Source organism: Osmerus eperlanus, chromosome 18 (assembly GCF_963692335.1).
Source record: "Osmerus eperlanus chromosome 18, fOsmEpe2.1, whole genome shotgun sequence".
NCBI classification, from domain to species: Eukaryota; Metazoa; Chordata; class Actinopteri; order Osmeriformes; family Osmeridae; genus Osmerus; species Osmerus eperlanus.
Genome location: NC_085035.1, coordinates 4,135,914 through 4,159,395, shown reverse-complemented (window position 1 = coordinate 4,159,395; position 23,482 = coordinate 4,135,914). Strand labels below are relative to the sequence as shown.

At 44.7% G+C, this 23,482-nt stretch overlaps 4 protein-coding genes across 7 annotated transcripts; 1 reads left to right on the top strand and 3 right to left on the bottom strand.

The window, feature by feature from the left end:
* Window positions 1-20: 20 nt before the first annotated feature.
* Window positions 21-4,646, bottom strand: LOC134039037 (PDZ and LIM domain protein 2-like). Of its 2 annotated transcripts, none has more exons than XM_062484786.1 (8): window positions 3,733-4,646; window positions 3,394-3,626; window positions 3,138-3,289; window positions 2,961-3,033; window positions 2,483-2,643; window positions 2,051-2,184; window positions 1,597-1,711; window positions 21-1,451 (listed from the first exon to the last, which is right to left on the bottom strand). In XM_062484786.1, exons 2-8 carry the CDS (start codon window positions 3,484-3,486, stop codon window positions 1,292-1,294), a joined length of 888 nt encoding a protein of 295 aa, XP_062340770.1. In that variant the 5' UTR covers window positions 3,487-3,626; window positions 3,733-4,646; the 3' UTR covers window positions 21-1,291. The 2 variants fall into 2 exon arrangements, with proteins under 2 accessions (XP_062340770.1, XP_062340771.1); XM_062484787.1 differs by having other exon boundaries at window positions 3,772-4,646.
* Window positions 4,647-4,906: 260 nt separating this feature from the next.
* Window positions 4,907-10,261, bottom strand: rnf180b (ring finger protein 180b). Of its 2 annotated transcripts, XM_062484785.1 has the most exons (8): window positions 10,156-10,261; window positions 9,176-9,263; window positions 8,728-8,821; window positions 8,472-8,564; window positions 7,118-8,074; window positions 5,812-6,025; window positions 5,477-5,602; window positions 4,907-5,279 (listed from the first exon to the last, which is right to left on the bottom strand). In XM_062484785.1, exons 4-8 carry the CDS (start codon window positions 8,544-8,546, stop codon window positions 5,086-5,088), a joined length of 1,566 nt encoding a protein of 521 aa, XP_062340769.1. In that variant the 5' UTR covers window positions 8,547-8,564; window positions 8,728-8,821; window positions 9,176-9,263; window positions 10,156-10,261; the 3' UTR covers window positions 4,907-5,085. The 2 variants fall into 2 exon arrangements, with proteins under 2 accessions (XP_062340769.1, XP_062340768.1); XM_062484784.1 differs by lacking the exon at window positions 8,728-8,821.
* A 1,652-nt stretch (window positions 10,262-11,913) lies between these two features.
* On the top strand, window positions 11,914-13,652 carry htr1ab (5-hydroxytryptamine (serotonin) receptor 1A b). The gene has a single exon (XM_062484182.1). It carries the CDS (start codon window positions 12,115-12,117, stop codon window positions 13,354-13,356), a length of 1,242 nt encoding a protein of 413 aa, XP_062340166.1. The 5' UTR covers window positions 11,914-12,114; the 3' UTR covers window positions 13,357-13,652.
* Window positions 13,653-19,036: 5,384 nt separating this feature from the next.
* LOC134038938 (protein enabled homolog) lies at window positions 19,037-20,506 on the bottom strand. Of its 2 annotated transcripts, none has more exons than XM_062484607.1 (2): window positions 20,300-20,506; window positions 19,037-20,202 (listed from the first exon to the last, which is right to left on the bottom strand). In XM_062484607.1, exon 2 carries the CDS (start codon window positions 20,072-20,074, stop codon window positions 19,301-19,303), a length of 774 nt encoding a protein of 257 aa, XP_062340591.1. In that variant the 5' UTR covers window positions 20,075-20,202; window positions 20,300-20,506; the 3' UTR covers window positions 19,037-19,300. The 2 variants fall into 2 exon arrangements, with proteins under 2 accessions (XP_062340591.1, XP_062340590.1); XM_062484606.1 differs by having other exon boundaries at window positions 19,037-20,181.
* Between the last annotated feature and the right edge of the window lie 2,976 nt (window positions 20,507-23,482).

Sequence of the window (23,482 nt, the reverse complement as noted above, 5' to 3'; positions counted from 1 at the left end):
TTTTAAAGGAAATTCGCAGCTGCATTGGGGACTAGAAAAATACTTTAAACTGCCTGGCAGGTGCCATATTTGGTGAATTATCCACTGACGACCTGACCCATGGGTTGCTGGTATCCATTAAACACAATTATTACAAATGCCACCGCATATCTGCATTAGGCTACCTCCAATACACATACACATATCTGACAAAGCATTGTATTGAGAGAAGCGGTTTATACTGAGCACTGCACTTACTGTGGCCACAGAAAGTAAATTCCTCTTAGAAATATGTATCTTTCCATTCATGTCATCGCATTCCCCATGAGTATGTCTAAAGTATCTAAAGAACATATCTCACTCGCCTCCCAATCGAAGAAATTACCACTTAAAAATGTCTGTCTAATACAAATTGCATGTTGGCCATGTTTTCAGGCAGCATTTTGTTGATGTTTATTGTTTGGGTCCAGTTACACATCATCAAACAAGCCATTTTACAGCTGCTTTTGAAGACAGTGCGTAAAGACTGACCCCTACTGCACATAATGGGAAATTTCACATTTTCAAATGCCAAGAGGCCTCTCAGTGATGGCTGTTGAAAAACCTAAGCAAAGAAGAATGACACCACGTCATATGTCCTTATGGATCTGTAGAAGCACGTCCCATAAAGGTGCATAGGTTCCTGTCTAGGTTGAAAATACCATTGTAGGCTGGGAGACACCCCCTGCCTGCCCCCACCTCTCAGTTGCTGAACAGTCTTTGCCTGACGGCCCTCACACCTCATTGGCTTTCTGTTGCATTTGTGGTCATGTGTTGGTAAGTGAGGGTCAACATGTGGTCGGATTGCTGGTTCTACAGATAATATTTGGGTATAAAGGGAATTGTGAAGCATTGATCTCTCGATTCTTGATCTCCTGAGGGCTTCTCAGCAGCTCTCCCACTCCTTGTCCTTGCTCACCTCTTACTCTTTCTCTCTCTGATTTCCAATAATCATGGTAGAGTAGGTAAGATTTAAAACCTTCACTTTGTAACATGTTTGCTTTGTAATTTATTTAATTCATGTGTAATGTTAATAAACATTAATTTAATTGAACTTTACTTTGACCATTCTTGCTCTGATTTAATCTATAGAGTCAAATAAATGCAATTATACTATTTGGTTAATATTAATACATTGTCCAGTTTACCCCTCTTCTTAAACTTAGGGGAATTGTTTTGGTCGTTTGGCCAATTTAAAACCCCTTACCATGTATCTTCTGTACTCATATAATCACATCAGACATTTGGCCTACGTTCCTGTTGGTTCCTCGGCTCATCGAGGACTCTGATACCTCTGAGAGGCATGTTTCCCACAGTAGAGATGCTCCCCTACCCAGAAGTGTCCCCTCTTCAGCAGAGTCAGTCCACAGTCCTGACACGTGTAGCACTCCTGATGCCGATAGCGCCCCTCGCTGATCTTAATGGCTTGCGTGCTGCAGAGGCAGAAGGGAGAGAGACTCCATAACCTTGAAGGTTGTGGACACGCGGCCATTTCTAAAAGGATGCAGGAGAAGCTAGGCCAGAGCGATGTGGGTGCAGACAAGTTCACGTTAAAAATGTATGTGACGTCCAACGTACACAATTCGAGTGCCGCAGCTTTCACATGAGCGGAACGGCCGCACTCTGAAAAAGGGGAGGTTGCTGGGCGGGAGTGCTGAGGAGGGCGTCTTGTCTTGAGTTCTCGGACCTGATTCTGAAAAGAGACAAATTAAAAAGCAGGGCAACTGGCCTAGTCAATGGCAGCCATCGCTTTTATTTGGGCCCCAATCCTTTCAGCTGTCCTTCAAACCAAGGCCGTAGCCATGGAGTCAACATTGGGGGGGATGAATTACATTTTTTATGATAATTTCGGACTGTGTGCGTGGTTGCCTGTCGTAGCGTAGCACATTTATATTTTTATATCAATATATTGGGGGGGACATTTTGACCAGATTTGAATATTGGGGGGGGGGGGGATGTCCCCCCCCCCAATATGTATTATGATTACGGCCCTGCTTCAAACCCCTCAACAAGTGCAGGTTGAGGGTCTTACTTCTATAGTCTTGCTCCAGCACTTCCTGTATCAGGTTGAAGGTGTTGGATTGGCGAGGGGCCGTGTCTCTTAGTCTGCTACCCTTAAAGACCTCCAAAGTCAGAAGCGGAGACGTCTGTCTGGGGGCATCGCAGCTGAGAACACGCCAGAGAGAAAAGTGCTATCATGGCCTGCTTCTATCTTATGTATTGTAGCATGTCATGTGATCTGTAAAAGAATCCACCATAATAACATCAAGATGTTTCATGCTTTGTAATTTGTAATGGTATATATATCATTTATTTTATAGTTTCGCACATTTTACTTGACATTAGTGTTGTGTCCTTGAAATGATTTTGCGGTATACCTGTACTTTGTGAGAGCTTAAAATGGCCACTAGAGGACAGAAATGTCAATCAAACCAAACAAAATCCTGAAGGAAGCAGCTGTCACCTCTGGGTGTTGTCATGTTGGCCCTCAGTCTTCACAGGCTTCCTGCCTGGGGAGTTCACAGCAGGCAGGACTCTCTGTTTCATAACTGTGTGGGAGCACTGGGCACTCCCCATGTTTGTGAATCCATCTCGGCTGACTTCGGACACTTTTTGCGCAAACATCTGTAAATACAACGGGGGTCAGATGGCTGAGCGGTTAGGGAATCGGGCTACCAATCAGACGGTTGCTGGTTTGATTCCCAGCCGTGCAAAATGATGTTGTGTCTCTGGGCAAGGCACTTCACCCTACTTGCCTCGGAGGAATGTCCCTGTACTTACTGTAAGTCGCTCTGGATAAGAGCGTCTGCTAAAGGACTAAATGTAAATAGTGAGTCAAAGGCTGCTTTTAAGACATCCGTATTTTCCTTCTTAGAAAAGGCAGAGATCATTGTATGAAAACAGCACATTCGGAAAATCCATTAAAAAAAACAAGAACCAACCTGTTTTTGACAGGCTGGCTTTTGTGGAGGCACTGCGACACATTGTGGCTGCCTGAAGATGGCTGTGTGTGGTCTGGACAGGATTAGAGGACAAATACAACACAGGTACATGCTCATCTGGTTCAAGGACCTTTTCCCTCTGTCCACGTGCTGAATATGTGGGTCTCTTCACAGTACCTTTCTATAAGCAGCGTCAGCAAGGTTCTTGAGTTCTTGATGTTGTCATAAGCTTGTACGTGAAGCATCCTTGCAGCGCTCTCTCCATTGATCTCCACTATCACGTCGCCCACACGTAAACTGGCAAGCTCTGCCTTGCTGGACACATTCACCTTCAGCCACACATACAGTATTTCAGTGAACAAAATCATTAAAAAAAAAAAGTTGTGTTTATTAATATTCGAATTGGCTTATTGGTCAGTCTGTTTGTAGCTACCTTAGAGATGGTCAGAACCCTCCGGAAGTCCAAGCCCCCAGAGAGACGGAAGCCCCACGGCGGAGGTCCGGTTAGAGTGACCAATGACATCATCCGGACCACGGCCTCCAGATCCCCACACCGGAGATGCGAGGGAAGACGATGAGTTTACCTTCACTCGATGCAGCCTTTCGACCTCTGCAGCGTGAACTTGCTCGGAGCCTGCCTGGTTCGAGCGTCAGTGACAGGAGAGGCTACAGAGAGGTAGCCCACATGTTCATGTGAGATAGGAAACCTCCGCCCAGGAACATCTATATATAATGTTCTTCAAGATCTAATCTCCGTACAGAGTAGACCTACTGTGTAACATAGCTTATGAAGTCCTTGGGTCATGTTTACCATTTTGCTGCATTCCCTCTGCATGTTCCTTCTAGTTCTCGTTAGTACCCCGACAACTGAAAAACAATCACATTCCAATATACTTAATACAATGACTTAATCGTACCTGGTATCCTCTGCGGTGCCAAGGGAAGCATGGAGGACAGGACAAATATAGTAAGACTAACAGTCTCCAGGCCTTCAATTGAAAGACACCCTTGAGCCAATTAGACAACTGACGCACAAGGGCATTGCCATGTATTCTAGGCTTTTGGCTCCACCCCGCTCATTGTTCTGTCGACCACGGACTGACGGACAGACCGAGGAACAGACAGATGGACGAAGGGGAGGCGCATTGATTGTTTAAATGATTGTACAAAGATCTAGCTCACCTCGTACCTGCTGCACACTACAATACAAAAACACATTCAGTAAGCATTCAATTGTTTATTTTCTATTCATATCTAAATTATGTTTTAGCGGAACACAACTGGATATGTTGTGTTCATAAATGTGATTTTTTTGGGGCCAATTTCCAGTAAGATTCTGTAACTTCACTGATTTTGAACTGAGATTGTTTTTTTTTTTGGATAGCCTTCAATTAGAAGACTTTGTTGAATTATGTGTATAGTATCATAAAATACGACAACACTGTAACTCATGAACCATTGACTGGGCATGTGTTTCCTTTAAAAGCAGACGTCTAAAGACGACCTGCACAGAACAGCCCTCCTGTTTCCTTATGAATGTAAGGCCTTCTGTTATATGTGATGCACTGGATATCAAACCAGCTCAGAGAGCTCTCCTGTTTCATTCTGGGTTCCAGTCACAAGAATGTTTGAAAGAGCCTCGAACCGTCGGGGCCACTGAGGAAGAAAAGAGTGAGTCACAATAACGTTAATATTTTCTGTACACCAATAAAACCTGAAATGAATCCCTTAGATTAATTAATTAAAGTTCACCCTTTATTTATTTTAGATGCATTATGAAAACAATGAAAAACCTCATTTGAATCATGTGCACTTTCTCCTTCCAACATACAGATAGACAAAGCAAAATAAGGTATTCCTAATAAAATGCAGAATTAAATATTTACATGCTCAGGTTTCAACCTAATAAGATCAATGTCGGTTGATTACATGAAACTAAACATTAAATATTCAATTTCACAACCCCCCCCCCCCTCACACACACACACTTTCTGAACCTTCATCCCTATTCGAGCCATCGAAACAAAATACTTTCAGCTGCTTTTGGCAAAAACACACATTTTCTTCAGAACCCTCCAGAAGATTTACCCCATCTAGATTACTAGAATGCTGTGTTTGTTGGCGCTCAGGAGAAGAAGAAGTAGGCCAGGAACCCGAGGATGAGCAGGGCCAGGATCCAGTTGACAGAGTGGATGTAGATGATGACCAGGTCGATGTCAAAGAGCCAGCCCCTCATGTCGGCAAGGTCCAGGGCGTCTAAGGTGAAGCCCGCGGGAGCAAAGTGCCACCGTCTGTCTGCCACTGCCTGTCTCTGGTACCCTGTGTGTGGGTGTGTGTGTGTGGGTGGGAGGTAATGGTCAAGTTTAGAATAAAGCAGGGAGATGGAGCCACTGTCGAGAATATGGCTGTAGCTCATAAATGGCCAACTCTTACATTGACACAAAGGCATATCGAAGTGTGAGGCTCAAGGGGGGCGCGATATTTAGTGAATGGAAAGCTCGCTGCGTTCATCTCACCCCAGAAGATACGGAAGCGCTTCCTGCAGTTGGGCAGGGGCCATTTTGCACACGTGGCTTTCTGGAAGTTCTGCTTCCGGGTGTGGTAGACCTTAGGGAAGAAGGTCTTTGCTGATTGGTTGAGCTCTGAGGGCAAAGGGTGACAAGAAAAAAAAAAAAAAAAGTGTTTTTGTTGTTGTTGAAAACAAACAAAAAAAGGTTTAATGTAGATGAAGGCGTATTTGAGGTGTGTATTTCTGTAGTATTAGTAGTTTTGTAGTAAGGCAAAGCTGCTAGGTGCATGAATGCTTTGTGTAGTGGGGGGTTGTGGTTGGGGCACGAGCGGTGCGGCTCACCTTTCTGGAAGAGCGTGTGTGTGATGAGGGTGCGGCAGAGGGGGCAGGGGGTGCTGGCGGGCCGGCTCTTGGCCAGGGTGCGGAGGCAGGGCTCGCAGAACACGTGGCCACAGGGATGGCAGCTGAACGGGCTGTAGTACACGTCCAGACACACAGCGCAGGTGTAGCCCTCACGGTCGCCCTCCTCGCTGTCGGTCAGCACACCTGACACGCTCTGACACACGGCGCGACTATTAACAAAACTGCCAGCGTGACGATAACACAACCGTGCGGAATCTCTGCCGACACGCAACGCAATTGTGTATTTATTACCGCTACTCTCGTACCCTTCTGAACTACAATAGGGTCTTTAAAATCGAATCCTTGGGAGATCCAAGCTATACGGCGTGCACGTTTAATCATGCGTGGCCAATTGTATTTCATTGGCTTTCGTTGGCTTGTTCGGTGTAGATGAGCACCACTCCAGTCAGGCTGTGGAGTGTCATGGTGAAGGAGCATGAGACAGTGGAGAATCGTTGAACTGGTGGCTTCATGGCATCCTCTTTTCTCCAGGAAAGAGAGCGACGCGAGGGAGCAGCGAAGCACTCCTCGACAGCGAACCCATTGAAAACAATTAGCCTTGCTGTTGTAGCGGTAGACCAGGTCGCAGGTAAACCATTACATTAACATGTAGCATGGTGCAGTCTGCATCAATAACACAGTGAATCAAACCTCAAAGGCACCCAACATTCCCCTCTAGATGATAATCCTTCCCATAGCCATGAAATAGCTACAGGCTCAGTATCCAGTATTCCTGAATAGCTGCATTAATCTCTGCATCCCAACAGGACAGGCCAGACACCCAGGCCAGATCATCATCCATTTGCTTAGTCAGCTCCCTGAATCACATTCCTAACCCTGACCCATGGCTGAAAGGCAGTTGGTCTATGATTTCAAACCCCAACCACCGATCCCTCTGCTCTAGATCACCACCATGTGGACATGTGGTGCATATATGACTGAGGCCAATGTCTGACTCCCTGATGTTTGCGTTTGCTTTCTTGAGGGATTAATTGTATTTTAGAACAACCTTCTGACACTCTGAAAAAGTATTCTTCTTTTACTAGGACCTACAATATTTTGGCTACATCAAAATACTGCCTAGGAAACCTTCCCTTCTTGTTCATTGTTGAAATCCATCAAACATACGGCGATACATGTTATACAAAAGTGGACACGATCTACCCGGACTGTCATTTTCCAGGGAGCTTCTCGCCATCCATCGGGAGCCAGCCAATCTCACCTACTTGTATTCCCCACGTCTCACCTGATCCATCTCCAGCTGGCTGTGGATCCAGCGCTCCCTCCTCCTCTGCTTCCTCCTCTGGCTCTTCAGGCGGTTCTTCTCCCTCTTGCTCAGCCTCGTCGGGCCGGGAGAGGCCGTGGACACGGGGGGGCGCTGAGCCTGGAGCTCCGTGGAGGATCCCCACACCTCCCGGGCCTCCTCCTCTTCTCTCTCCCGCTGTCGCTCCATGCTCGGGTGGCCGACCACGGCTCCTCTCGGGGAGACGGGAGGAGAACCAGGTGCCTCTGGGAGCGGGGCTGCGCACTCTGGGGTCGGCCCGCTAGCACGGGGCCGCGCACAAGTCTGGGGCTCCTGTGTGTGGAGCGCCGGTCTTCTCTCTCTAGAGACAGGCAACAGGCGAGGAGCATTTGGTGGCCTATCAACAATGTCGAGAAGTTGGGTGGTGTTGGTTACTTGAGAAGAATGGGGTGACTGTTCCCTCCTATACCTCAGCTGCCCTTCGATATTATCCATGGGGCTTGACTGGGAGAGACCTAGAGTGCTACTGGATGTCTCCAACTCTGACCTGCACCTCACATTTGAAAAGAAGCCCTTCTTTAGTGGGAGGGTAAAGGGATCGCTAGGATTAACTGACGGGGCCACTTGGCTGTCCGTTAATTGGTCAAGGGCATTGAGGTGGGTCGTGATTGGTCGGCTCTCCAGGTTGAGGCGGGGGAAAGAAGCGCAGCAGAACTGGGAGCTCGGTTGAGAGTGTGACCCCCCCGGTACAGCCTGCGGGCACCCCCGTCCTCCCCCCGCCCTCTCCGTCCGTGTTCTGGCCACGTGGAGGGAATGTTTGTGATCGTGGTCCACCCGACTCTTGTTGAGGTGCACGGTGATCTCCTGTCCACACGGGCATTTCGTCTGATTGATAAAATTAAAGCCCCCCAGTCGAGCACCGCAACTCTGGCAGTTCAGCCGTCCCACTGTCCAATGGGCCTGGGGAGAAAGACGATATCAGTGAGGATTAAAACATCGGATAGTCCTCGCAGTAGCCAAGGCTGGGTGGGTACATGGAAAAATAGCACAAAAAAGCTTGTTTCAGATCTCAACCGGGTAAGGGCATTGTAATGATACCAGCGTGATTTCATGCAGACCACCAACAAATGAAGTCTCTCCAACAGGGGATACATCTAACAGAAATGTGCATACAAGTTACTAAATAACCGCTTATGTAATTTTTTTTTAAATTACAAGTCAGTCACCTAAGCTAAGTTCATGTAATTTTTCCATCCAATAAAGTTGCATCGGTAAAGTAATGCATTAGAACATGGATACACCTTAAACACAAAGGCATACTGATCAACCAGGTAAACACACACACACACACTCTTACCTGGTACACGGATGTCAGTATCCACTCAGGTAGCATTTCGACGTTCACATGCCAGACACTGCACGTGGCTTCCATGCTGTAATCTGTCGCTATCTGATACGAGACAGAAGACCTGTCTTGACTAACTTGGATTGGTTGTTTCAGAACAATGTGACGTCAAATCTATAACATTTGGCCTAACACGCAAACACATAAAGAAGGTGAATATACCAGTAATCTAATGGGTTGTGCCACATATCTGTATTATTTCCCTAACCTGATTGGGAAAATCTGTATAACACAACTAAGTGTTATGGTCCAGTAAGAACCAGTCTGATTATTCTTGTTCTGGGTCAAATCAGGTGTATCTGCTAAAAGGCAGATGATTACGAGACAGAAGGTTAAAGAAAGTTCAGGATTCAGATAGCACTGGACATTGTACCGGACCAACATCTGAGTGTGATCTTGAGGGCAATATACCTGAAGGCTTAACCTACTCTGATTCTGTGTCGTTTTTTCTGTAAAGCACACTTAATACTCGCTCTGGATAAGAGCGTCTGCTAAATGACTAAATGTAATACAATAGTGCCAATGAACAGGGCAATTCGTAGGCTGTTGTAGGCTAATACAACACAGTGTTGTAGTACATAAAGATCCTAGGCAGGGCTGGCTATACAGCTTCAGAAAGCTAAATATGATTCACTAGTTGGAAAACAGTCACCCACCGGATACAGGCATGTGGAGTCTATGTAGCTTTTACGACATTTTCGGCACCGTAGCATTGCTACATTCCCTGGACTTTCCATAGATATTCTGTGGCAGGCAGATGAAGATGGCAGGACATGAGCATGGCATACAGAACTGTGTCTGTTGTTTCAGACCAACAGTCAAGACAGATAATGGAACGTGTGTGATAAATTGGCCTCACTGTAGGTAGTTCCCAATATTGAGGTCATCAGAATAACGGGTGATCAGTTCAGTGGGCATAAATAAATAAATATAGAACAAAAACAACAACATTGGTGGCTTTTGCCTCGTCCAACATATTATGACAGGTTTCGCATGAATTACAAGACTAGCTAAACATAGCTGTCCTTTTGAACCTGCATTCAGGCTAGCAAAATGTGTCATTATTTGTCTAGTGTTTGGTTACGTACTGTACTAGCTCTAGGTCACCTATGTTACAACAAACACACGTATATAGGATTAGGGCTTTTTTAATCAATTATCGTGGATTTAGATTAGTCCTCTAAGAAACTGTGAAGAGGCGCAGGATCAAAGAATTCCAGTGTACCTGTGCCTGTAGCTAGTCTAGATTCTGAAACTGTACAGCTGCAAGCATTGCATTAGCATTAGCTACTAATCTACCACTTCAAGTCGCTAGTAGGGCAAGCAAACCTGACAAAGTAACAATTTCCCACATGCATGCCTAGCTGTCTGATCTAGCGATTAGGTTGAAACTAGCTCAGTAGGTCGGTCAGCTAGGCTATAACAATTCAAATAAGATAGCTAGCTCGATAGCTAACCGAGCTGAGTACAAAGTGGCAGAGCGTGCCAGCTCGGTGTTGTTGTTGTGGTACTAACAGCCATGTGGTCAACCCACCAGACTCACTAATAAACATGAATAAAGACAACTCTATTTCAAGTCGATAGAAAACACTTTTGACAATAGGTAGAATGTGGGATATACAGTATCTTACTGTACCTGAGATTTAGAAACCAAAATTGCCACCGACGCTGTAGCAAAAATCGCAGATTTAACAAGTAAGTCGGTTGTACTCGGAGTTCAGGGACAATTAGTTATTGACGGGCAAGCAACAGTAGCCTACGGAAAGGCAAATAACCCAAACAGAGCTGAATGTCTAGTGCAGCAAAACTGTTTTGCTGTTTTGCTGCTCTAGACATATCTGTTTGGGATATATATATATGTGGGGTCAAATTAGGGTCAATAATATTTTGCATCCAGAGAAATAGTTTTGCATCCGTAGAAATAGTTTTGCATCCGTAGAAATAGTTTTGAATCCGTAAAAAAGTGTTGTATGAGAAATATTTTTGACCAACACTTTTTTTACGGGTGGGAAACTATTTCTGCGGAAACCTTTTTCTGCGGGTGCAAAACATTTTCTGCGGATGCAAATCTTTTTCTACGGATGCAAAACTATTTCTACGGATGCAAAACTATTTATATGAATGCAAAATATGAATTACCCTAATTTTACTAGCCTACATAGTATGTATGTATGATCACAAGTTCCTAACAGCAAGACGACTGAAATATATAGTTCAACAACCACATTCAACAACCATTTCGTACCCTTGCTGATTTCCTAAATCCGTTAAACATTGGCTACATTTCTATCTCAGATTTGTTAGAATGTGTTCGTGTTGTAGCCTACCTGTTGATAGGCTATCACCCTGTCCTTATCAAAACGAATACAAAAGTAGCCTATTTTATGTTGTTTTGGTACTGGACAAATTAGGCTATGTGAAAATATGTTTTCATCAAATTACACAGAATGATCATTGGAATTAGAAAAGGCCTAAAGGGGTTAGCAAAACTGCATCCAAAACCATGTTAATCCATAGCATACACAAAATCCAGGTATATTGCATTTAGGGTGGATAACAGGTTAGCGTTCCAACATTCCATCGCTTTGAAAGAAACGGATTAAAACTATAGCCAGCTTTGTCGGTCAGTAGCCTACCCTACTTCTCATCTTTGAAATTCTGGCTAGATTACTACCAGCAAGACAATATTAAATGGAAACTTTAATTGCAGTTAATTAACGCGCATGAACTCCAATTGTCATAAATGAACGCTTGGAGAATAAGAAAGTAGACTTACACCAGGTGGCAGCATTCTGACGTGCTGTTGTAGATAAGCAAGTGCCCAATACGCAACAGCCGCAACCTAAATCATTATTCTGCTAAAGACCAACGTTGGTCTCGTCGATTATTAGTTTAATCAATAAACATTTCTATAATCACTATCATGCATACATGTGAGCCTAGTCAAACAACTATTATACAAACATTATAATGACCCATCAAGGCCGTAGCCATGGAGTCAACATTGGGGGGGGCGAATTACACATTACATTGTTTATGATAATTTCGGACAGGGTGCGTAGTTGCATGTCGTAGCGTAGCACATTTATATTTGTATATCAATATATTGGGGGGGACATTTTTACCAGATTTGAATATTGGGGTGGATGTGTCCCGTCCCCCCATATATATTATGATTACGGCCTTGTAATGACCCTATGTAGGTTAGCCCAAACGTACGCTGGGGAAATAAACGAGGGAGGGATTGGTATATAGCTGGTTACTTGAGATTGCTACTCTATCCAAACTTGTTGCTTCCAAAAGCAGAATATATTTGGATGCTTGTATGCGCACGCCCTCATCTACCAGACCGAGCGACCAAGGAGATAGAATTGACGTAGCCTATTTTCCATCGGCAGTATAAATATGCCCCCTGATTCGTCGACACTAGTCGACACCCATAGTTCATAGCCTCCTGTTCATCTCTGCTCTGAGGCGATGTGAATTACAGCTCAGATCACCATGCGCTCTGCAATAACTGGAGCTGTAGCTTTTTGTGCAGGGAAGCTTGATGTACGAAGTAACTGAGGACATTTTAAAATAGCAAAGTTTCGACATGGAGATGACTAACGACACAACAACAAATGGCAGTCTTGATGACTCGACCAAGACAAATGCCACCAAGGACATTGAACTAAGTTACCAAATCATCGCATCCTTTCTCCTGTCAGCTCTCATCTTATGTGCCATATTTGGGAACGCATGCGTTGTTGCCGCCATCGCTTTGGAGAGATCTCTTCAGAATGTCCAGAACTATCTAATCGGCTCTCTAGCGGTAACGGATCTGATGGTGTCTGTGTTAGTGCTCCCCATGGCAGCGCTTTACCAGGTCTTAAACAGGTGGACTCTTGGGCAGGTACCGTGTGACATTTTTATCGCTTTAGATGTCTTGTGTTGCACATCATCCATTCTGCACCTGTGCGCCATCGCTTTGGACAGATACTGGGCTATAACTGATCCCCTTGCCTACATGAAGAAAAGGACCCCGAGAAGAGCGGCGATTCTTATTAGCGTGACTTGGCTGGTAGGCTTCTCGATATCTGTCCCACCCATGTTGATCATGCGGTCTCAGCCCATCGGTGAGACAGAGGAAAGGCCCGATCCCATGAAGTGCGAAATACGACAAGATACACCCTGGTACACCATCTATTCAACTTTTGGGGCATTTTACATTCCATTAATCCTTATGCTAGTTTTATATGGACGGATATTTAAAGCAGCCAGGTTTCGGATCAGGAGAACAGTGCGCAAAACAGAAAATAAGAAAGTATCTGACTCGTGTTTGGGGCTGTCTCCAGCTCTTTTTCACAAGAAAACAAATGGAGAGCCTGGAAAATCCTGGAAAAGGAGTGTGGAACCCAAGCCGAATCCGTGCGTAAATGGCGCAGTTAAGCACGCGGAAGACGGCGAGTCGCTTGAGATAATAGAAGTTCACAGCAACGCAAAGAACAACCTTCCACTGCCTGATACACCGAATTCCGCTCCACTCTTTGAAAGCAGACACGAGAAGAACACAGAGGCAAAGAGAAAAATAGCCTTAGCGCGTGAGCGCAAGGCTGTGAAGACCCTGGGTATCATAATGGGAACTTTTATTTTCTGCTGGTTGCCGTTCTTTATAAGGGCGCTGGTAATGCCGTTTTGCAAAAAGTCGTGCTGCATGCCTTGGTGGCTGGGAGATATTATAAACTGGTTGGGGTATTCCAATTCCCTACTGAACCCCATAATTTACGCATACTTCAATAAAGACTTCCAAAGCGCTTTCAAGAAAATAATTAAGTGTCATTTCTGCAGACCATAAACTCACATTATATATTTGTGTAAAATGTTGGATTCCTGGTTTATTTGTTCAGAATTGGTTCTGAAACTGTTTCTATTTCTGGTGCAATATTTTCCAAAGGTTAGTTAGTTTGGAAAAGTGGGGTCAGTTGATTAAAACAGGATCAGCGTTTTATCATGAAGACAGAATAATAATGGTTATTATTATTATTATCATGTTAGCACCAGAATTGTCTGTGCAGAGGATACATCTGTAATTATTAGGTCTGACCGTTTATGCCCATGACAAACATTCTGCTTTGTAGTGATCAATAAACCATGCCATTTCAGAAAACTGCGTTTGTGTTGATATTCTTCAGAATGTGACAATGAAACCTGAAATACACTAAATACATGAACAAAGCAAACCGTTGTACTGTGTATAATTGAAAAGGTAAGTTTGTGAATGCTATTTTAGATTTTAAACTAAGGAGAATGCAAATGAGTGAAAAAAACTGTAATGTACAGATCCAGATAAAAGAGGGACCTCAGAGGTTTGTCCTGATTCCATCCAAGTTGGACTACATAGTTTAACCACCAGATAATAATTACTGTGCCTTAAGATTAAACGTATATTATAGGGCTAGCACTAACGTGAAGAGCAATGCAAGGGCATGTGTACTGGTACATTTCTATTAGACATGTAAAAGATGTATTTACATTTCAGTGTGTGTAAGAGAGAGAGAAAAAAATAGTGAACAATATAAGGTAAAGAAATTGCATCAAATAGAGTGAGATAAACTAGAGAACCGAAAGAAATGTTTTCAAATGTACAATGGAGTTCATCTGCAGGATAACTGTTTTATTGATTACACAGATACACCTTTAGGCATAGCCCTATAACTGTCTGAATAGTGGAGATGAGGGCATGTATGCTGGTACACACTTATATGATGATATTTTATAGAAATAGATATATTTGAATGCTAAACTATGCCTGTGTGTCACTGTGCATGTGTGTGAGAGAGAAAGAGAGAGAAGGTGAGTGATGGAAATGATCTCAAATGGCGCAAGAGAACTCGAGAAGACAAAGAAAGGGTCTCAAATGGAGCTATGTGCAGAGTGAATGCTTGGGATTTGATTTCTGCCATTATTAAGATAGTCTTATTATGTTTCTGGGATGTGTCATCTAGTGCAGCATAGCTACAAAGCTATGGAGAACACAAACACAAAGCTAGGGAGTCAGGTGGCTGAGCGGTGAGGGAATTGGGCTAGTAATCCGAAGGTTGCCAGTTCGATTCCCGGTCATGCCAACTGACGTTGTGTCCTTGGGCAAGGCACTTCACCCTACTTGCCTCGGGGGAATGTCCCTGTACTTACTGTAAGTCGCTCTGGATAAGAGCGTCTGCTAAATGACTAAATGTAATGTAAATGTAAAGCTGTACCATTTGCATGGAAGGAATCAATTAATCTCAACCTTCCACTTATCACCAAGATAAACATAAAAACACACAAGTATACAACATCTGCATTGATTTGACTACTATCTAAAATTATATTCAATTGTTATAGCTTTATACAAAAAATATATTTCTAATGTTCATCTAATACTATTGTATTGTAGTTTTTGTTGTTGTTGATTATTTACAGCTGCACATCTACATTTGGGTTCGTTAACTACAACATGTCCAACAAATACTAGTCTGCAATGAAAACGTGATATTTACTGCTGTGTCTTAAACATACATATACAAATACATATAACTGTATAAAAAGTTACAAGTGTCGACCAGAATCTCAAGCTGTTCCTAAAGCTAACTATATACAGTTACCCACGAGGCCGGTTTGGCAAAAAGCCTCTCAACGGAACCAAGGACGAAGAGCAGGCACGTCGCCATAGCGACACTCGGGGGCTGCAAACCCTGGGTCTGAGGGGCAATTATCTGATCAAAGGCCAGACACAATGGAGGAAAATAGAGAGGTCCCGCATGCAGGCCAACAGCTGGACTCACAACACCTTCCCTGAGGACCCCGTTGCTGTTTTGCCTCCCTGACTCCCAAACGCAAGGCCAGACCCCTGCCCCCCTGCCAACCTCGCCCTCCCAATACCTGGTTTCAACCCACCTCCACCATTTCATCCATCCTACTCCCTTGTTCACAAACAGGGAGTCGGGTGGCTGAGCGGTGAGAGAATCGGGTTAGTAATCCGAAGGTTGCTAGTTCAATTCCCGGTCATGCCAACTGACGTTGTGTCCTTGGGCAAGGCACTTCACCTTACTTGCCTCGGGGGAATGTCCCTGTATTTACTGTAAGTCGCTCTGGATAAGAGCGTCTGCTAAATGACTAAATGTAAACAATATCTAGTGCTTGTCAGCTCCACAATGTTCTCTTTGAGTTGCAACAAGCACAGGTATAATTTCACAGCAAGTATGTTATGAGACCGCCGCCTCCTCAGATTCCCGCACAATCTGTGTGTGTCTTGGTGAACACAGAGTGCACTTGGCAGTAATTCACTGTGTGCATTGGAGAAGGGGGAGATGGAGGGGGGTAGTGGATTTATTCCATGTTAGTTTGAGTTGCTCAGTGATGTTCTGGGATCAGCCCTAGGTGGTCTTCTGTCAGTAACATTATGTTCCAGTGTCTCGAGTAAACTTGTGAAAGACGAGAAATCCCTTGAGTCTATCTATATCTGTATTCCATTGGTTTTCTTTTGAATAACCGTCAGGATGAGGAACAAGAAGTATAAGGAAAAGGTAGTTCTTTAACTGAATCAAATTTGCATTGCAGGTTTTTCATTGGCATGACCTATATTTGCATTATACCCATTTGCATTACCTTAAGATAAGTTTCTCAAACATGACTCACATCAGGTGCAATAATGTCCATACACTAAATCTACCACCAGAAAAATACCTGAACATTTTCCTCTCGATCTGAAAGAGAAATGTTTCTCACTAGTTTAGTGAAACAATTGTCACATATCACAGCCTTTCTTTCACCAATCCCATTCCCCTTCCCTTCTCACCCCATTTCTCTTCACTGCCCCTCTCAACCCGCCCTGCCCAAGACGATCCCTACTGTACGCTGTCGCCATCGGATGTGGCGCAAGGAAATGCACACGTGCGACATCAAACAGAGAATCTTTGTCGTGTTGCTGTTTGTACTTTCGGCAGGTGCTGTCACCCCCGCCGCCCACCGCACCCCCCACCCACCGCACCCCCCACCCCCATCTCACACACCTGTGATCCTAACCAAAGATGATGACACAGACATGACAAACACAGCCAGGGGAGAGGGGCGACCACATGTTTTTACTTATACTGCTTTACAACATTTTCTGAACTCATTGAACTGATGCACTGATGCATGTATTGTTGGTACAGTAATCCCCGGCAAAACACCACAGAGTTGGTAGCAATGTTTTACACATTTCTTATTGTTCCAAATAAGTCTTATTGTTTTACTCCAAGGTTTTCAACCCTGCACTGTAGGTGAGCCTCACTATCAGAACTTCAGCTCTGCTTTATTTGTAAGACCAGAAGGTTACTGCTGCTTCCACTGTAAGTACATACTTGTTAGTGTCCATGTCTCTCTGCTTCCGAAAGATGAAGAGCAGAAGAGCAGAGCAGGAAGTCAAGAGAAGCCTTTTTCACCAACAACCAAAGAGTTCATCACAGTGTCCTGCCAAGTGTCATTGCCATTTCAAAGGACACGGGTATAGCTCTTCAGTACACTAGGTGCCAGTGGATGAATTGGAACAGACTTTTGGCAGAGCAGGATCTTTGTCAGTTGTCGTTAAAGTGCCAATTCATTCGAAAAGGATAGAACAACGACAGTCTGGGCTTCTAACTGTAAGAAATACAACAATCCAAAAATCGGATGCATTCAAAGTCTAAATCCATGAAAAACATGGCCATTATAATGAGCAGAGAACATTCATTCCAATTCTTGACATGTTAGATAAGCTCAGCTGGGTAGAAACTCCAGAGGCTTCAGTCGTGGGGTGAACCCCGAGAGGAATGGAGCTGCCCTCCCTCTGTGAGCAGGTGGAGATGAAAAGGACTCTGTTGCTTAGCAAGAACGAGATTCTTCTGTGAGAAGCAGTAGTGAAGGAAAGTTACCTGTACAGTTCAACACCCATGTCTCCCAGATGTTACTCCAAAAGCTGAGAACCGTATGTAACATTTTCTATGTTGCAGTATTGTATAAAATGCTCGTTATGCTTTTCCTCTCCCTCTGGCTTGAAGGGACATGACGCAATGTTTCTGCTTTTGGATTGAATTGTTGAAATAAGGTAGTCGTGCAGCGCAGTTAAAGTTCATTATTCAATAATTGGACTCTTTCTTTTTTTCTCTCTCTAACACACATTAACATACATTAACACACACACACACACACACAAACTGAGCACACACTCCCCTGAGGAAACAGAATGTCCAAGGCTCGATTGCCTCTTACACAGATGTTGTGAGGATTCATTCTTGTCACTTTAATATTTCATCACCTGCTGAGGACCCCTGAAGCAGCAGAACAGGAATTAACAGGGCTTCCGTTATGAAATACTAATTAGCAATCAGAGTCTTAACTAAACATAGTTTCAGACTTAAACTGTTATTATTGCGTGGTGGCCACAAGGGTTCTGTTTTAAACTATGATGTCACACAGTGAAACTGAAGAACATGACAGCAGGTTTGGACAACACAATCTCTCGCATCGCACAATAGTGTCAAACCGAGGATCCAGGACTACTGAGAGAGAATTACAAAATCATTTATTATGGTTTACTGCAGACACGTGTTACAGTAATAAGTGGAGTGAAGTAATTATGAAGCATCTGAATTCAAAAGCCTAAGATGGAGTGTGTTTTACTCGGCCTCGTGAGTTTTTGATGAATTCCTGATAAATTTAAGAATATTTTTTTATGAATTTTGTCATGAAACTGTCCACAGGTTTTCTTTAGCATTTCACAAAGTCTTATGAAATAATTTCCCCCTCAAAATCACTGCAGATAGAGGTCGGTCAGATAATCTTGCAACCATCAAGGGGTGCCTATCCAAACAACTGTAGTTATCTGTTGTTACAGCTCCTCTCTCTTTCAGTACAGTTACTAATGAAGTGTGATGGTGGATTGGATTACTAAGCTTTTACTATGGCGACGACATTCTTGCAAGCAAAGTCAGAGATAGCGAAGGACTGGCACACTCTAAATCAGAGGTCTTGTATTTTGCTAGGATTAATATCCATAGCTTGTTACATACATTCTCAAATCGAAATGCCCATTTCACATGGATAAAAAACAGTTGGTTAAATTTAGTTCTGTGAGATGAAGAATCCATTTGACTAAAAGCAAGTCGAGTACTAGCTATTTCAAAGGAGCTATGAATGCTTAGTAAGTGGCAAGTCACATGTTAGTGATGAATCCTTTATGTGTATAAATATTTTGTCTCTGCACGAGTAAAATTGAAAAAGCTAAAGGCAGAAATAAGAAAAGGCAAGTCGTTAAGTAATCTAATGGGAGAAAGGAAAGAAAGAGATTGCATGAGACAGGGCGTTACCCAGGGACGGAAAACCAAGACAGGAAATGCGGCCCATCAGAACAACACATGCTCTCAGCTACAATACTGTGATGGACAGAACATAACAATCAAGGACATTAAGACTGAAAATAAGCAGATTACGGGATGGGTACGTTTTGCACAATTGACCCTAATGGATGCTTGAGGTTCTCGTTTAATTGAATTTATTATTGCAACTACAACCTGTGCAACATGATCTTCGACAGGCATTTGAGGTCAACTGGGAAATATTCAAAAAACGGAACACTTGTGAATCAGTGTGAAGCATTGCAATCAACTCATCAGGATCGTTTTCCTCATTCTCAAAAGACATGTTCAGACAAAGAACTCCCACACCGTCTCAATACACTTGCTAAAGAACCACTGTTTTCACCCTTAGAGTCATCAAAGACACGCCCGGCCGTGATAGAGTCAAAGGGCAGAGTGTTCAAACAGGATCACCTGGGTCTGGCTGAGGCTGGACAACCTGGATGGCCGAAAAGCTCCGATCCGGGAGTAGACCTCCGCGTCCGAGCCGGCGCCCCACGACAGGTGAGGGCTGGGAGGGGTGGTGTGTATGATGGGCAGGGGGAAAGGGAGAGCCACGAGGGGAGGCGTGGGGGGGAGGGGCGGCGGGGGGAGGATAGGGGGTGGAGGGAGGACGCGATGTGGAGGGGGAGGGAGGGTGGGAGGCGGGGAAGCCGGCGGCGGTGGCAGAGGGGTGACGGGAGCGTGTATCACTAGCTTTGGCGGGGGCTCCCCAGAGGGGGGCTCCACGGAGGGGGGCTCCACGGAGGGGGGCTCCCGCGCCTGCCGAGTGGCGCCGTTAACAGGCAGTTCCTGAGGCAGATCAGGGTTCTTAAAGGTGTAGGTGGCAGCGTGGCAAAAGCTGTAGTACTCCAGAGCGTCTCTGGTCCTGGCGAGCTTCAGCCTGTGTCGGAGCTGGAGGAGTCGGTACAGCAGCAGCAGGATGACAGCTCCAGCCAGGGACAGCAGCAGCACGACCAGCTTCGCATCCGGGCTCCAGCAGCCCTGGCCCAGCCCGCAAGGGGCTCTGGGGGCCACAGGCTGGGGGTAACCCTCCCTGCTGTTTACTATGTCCCGGCTCAGCAGGGGCTGGATGGTGTCCAGAGGTATGGGGTGACTGCTCCTCAGCGCGGGCTGTGGGGGGATCTGTGGCGGAGGGAGGGCCTGCTGCCCCTGCATAGCTCCCAGGGTGACCCCTTAGAAATGTGTGGCTTCCACCAGGTAGAATAACAGTGACAAGGGTGACAAGCTTGAGCCTCCGAGCTGCCAGTCTCAAATGGCTTCATCTGCATGGAAACGTGCAAAAACTGTGAAACAAATCAGGCATCCGTGAATTCAGGTGTGAAGATTTAACAGAGTACCTTAATGTTTAACATAAAAAAATCAAAAATAAAACCTACTTACCCATGTTTATAGTTTCTAGAATGTATGCTCGGAAGACGGGAGTCAGGTGGCTGAGCGGTGAGGGAATCAGGCTAGTAATCCGAAGGTTGCCAGTTCGATTCCCGGCCGTGCCAACTGACGTTGTGTCCTTGGGCAAGGCACTTCACCCTACTTGCCTCGGGGGAATGTCCCTGTACTTACTGTAAGTCGCTCTGGATAAGAGCGTCTGCTAAATGACTAAATGTAAATGTAAATGTAAGACTCAACTTGGACCTTAGGTCTGTAGCTTTCCAGGGTGAAAACTCCACCCATGCACCAATGAGAGGAAGCCAGTGAAACTGCAGGAAATACTGCATTTCCTCAACACTAAACACTAGCAGCCAATTGGGCAATCCTTCCCATCTCCATGGTTACAGGAAACTGGTAAAGGATGTCTTTACTGGAAGCTTTTGCTATTTTTTTCAAAGAGAGTGGGACAATTGTGCCACTTTCTCTCCGACAATCTCTCGCTCCCACATTCTCTCTCTCTCTCTCTCTCTCTCTCTCTCTCTCTCTCTCTCTCTCTCTCTCTCTCTCTCTCTCTCTCTTTCTCTCTCTCTAACACACACACAGTTTGAACATATTAACTGAGCAGGTCTACCTTTTCTGACTTGAACATGGTAAGTGGCTAACTTAACCATTATGTAGACCTCAAGGCCAAACACTAAATGTTTTTTGCACATTAACATGTTTTGACCAGCCACAAAAAGGAAGGAAATGTATTATGCATTATGATGTTGATATGTGTAAATGGTCAACTAATGTGAGCATGTTGAGTCATTGCCTGAGGTCTTTGGTGCTTTTGTAGGAAGGGCTTAGGGGAACAATCAGCCTGTATTAATGCAGTGTTATCACACAAAGTCCAGGCTTAAACCCCTGGATAACAAAAAGCAAAATATTTGGAAAAGGATGACTGTTTCAATGTTTAAAAGAAGCCCACATTCACCACCAGTTTAGTGAGTGTACTTTTGATTTGGTTTATTTATTTATTGTTAGCCTTAATGAAAGCAGGGCGTTATCTGATTAAGTCTGCCTTCAACAGACAAACAAATTACACTAGCTTGCCGAGAGACACCAGTCCAGACAGGCATCATGTCTCTCTTCATTTATCTGTTTTAATAACTTTCTATCCTGGCTGGGGAGGGACGAAAATACCCAAGTCTCACCATCCTCTGCTCACATACACCATCCTGGCCCCCCTGAAGCGCGGGACGCTGAGAAATCTCAGATACAGGAGCAGGGATCATATTAAAAAGATCTCTTATCGTGGGTTTATTGGCGTTAGTAGGGAGGGTGTTTAGCTGAGAAGACTGTTGGCAAAAACAGAAAAGTACGAAAGAAATTACCTCTGTAGCTTTAGAGAAAACAATCCCATCAAACACTGAAGTGTCAAAATCTTTGTTTTGGGCCAAAGGCTCTGCTGTTAAGACAAGACTGGTTGACAGTTAACAAGTGATTGTGGCAGGTGTGACACCCTCAGCTCCTTCTGCTAGATATACACACACACACACTCACAAATGCGCACACACATCACACACACACACAGATGCACACGCACATCGCACACATACAGATGCAAAGCATGCACACACACACACAGTTTCTTCAAATGTACCATCTACCTAAATGAAAAGCAATCTCACATGCGATCATCAAAGTTACAAACCTATCATCGGCAAAACATCCTACATACATTACAGATGCCAGTAGATATTTTCCCAGTGAGAAAGGATGACCAGCACTTTGACCAGCAGTTGAAATCATCATGACACATCCTCAACTTCTATCAAGACAACTTTCTGGTGGTGAGAGAAATGATGTTCTGCTCTGAAAACCCCCCAAAAGGGAGAAGGAAATCAAAGTCAATGATCTGGATACAGAGGGATTGGTGAGTCACTTAAGTGAGCCCTAGGTTCCATGAAGGAGTTCAGAGCTCCTGGCTCTGAGTGGCCAACATTGGTTTTGGAGGCTGGAGTGGGCTCTGGGAATTGGTTTAGTTAGAGTGTGTCTAGAGCCTGCTTCACAACCGCATGAGGACTCATTAGCGCTCACTTTATAACCTGCTCGATGTTAAGACGAGGTACATTCAGCCATTACCACGGTGGATGAGTCAGTGTGTGTGTGAGAAGGTTCGAACGCAGACACATTTGGCAGCAAGTGCACCGAGAGAAAATATTTGACTGTCAACCAGCCAAGGAGTTTTCTTTTTCTGTGTAAATCAAATCAAATCAAAATGTATTTGTATAGCCCTTTTTACACGCAAGCATGTCACAGAGGGCTTCACATACGCCCATAGAACTGCCCCTCAACCAACCTAAACCCTCAAGGAAGACAAGGAAAAACTCCCAGAAAAAACTCACTAGAGGAGAAAAAATGGAAGAAACCTTGGGAGGAGCAATTCAGTGAGGGATCCCCTCGTCCAGAGACGGTTGTAATCTGTGAGGAAAAACGGATCTGTGATTCAGATGCCATCGAAAGCAAATCAGCTTTGAACATCTTGATCTACAGATTAGAATTGACTGTTGAACTTTGATATCACAGCAGTGACAAAGCTCCGGGTAATTTTCAATAACAGCGTGTGTGTTTGTATGTGTGTGTCTGTTTACGCACGCCGCATCATTCCCAAGCCAGCCATGATCCTTCAATTGAGTTAATTCAATTATTTCACTTGCCTGATTGGAGCCGCATGACATTCGAGGTCTCAGTAAGCCTAATTGATTGTCACGCAGCTCCTAATGAAGAATCAGTCTTTTTTTTAATCACCTTTTGGTGAGGCCTAGCAGGCTCTGCTCTTATACGTGTATGGCCAGTGCCCATAGTGAAAGCCTGTCTGACCAGTTATACATGGACGTCAGACAAGCCCCCCCCCCCCCCCCCCCCCACGCAAACACACCCCCACACTCCCCACCCCTCCAGGCCACATCAAGTTCCCCCGGCCCTAAGCTGTCTACAGCCATCCCCACACAGGCCTCCACTGCACACAGACAGACAACCCCCACCTACCCACCCCAAACCCAACACGGAAATGAACACTTATAAGACAATCGTTTCAAACCGTGTTCATGAGCACACTGCTACATGCGCTCCAGTTACCTTTCGTCATGGTCAAATGTCATTTATAGAGTAATGTGTCGTGCACCATCAAGAGAGCAAGGCTTTAACCTG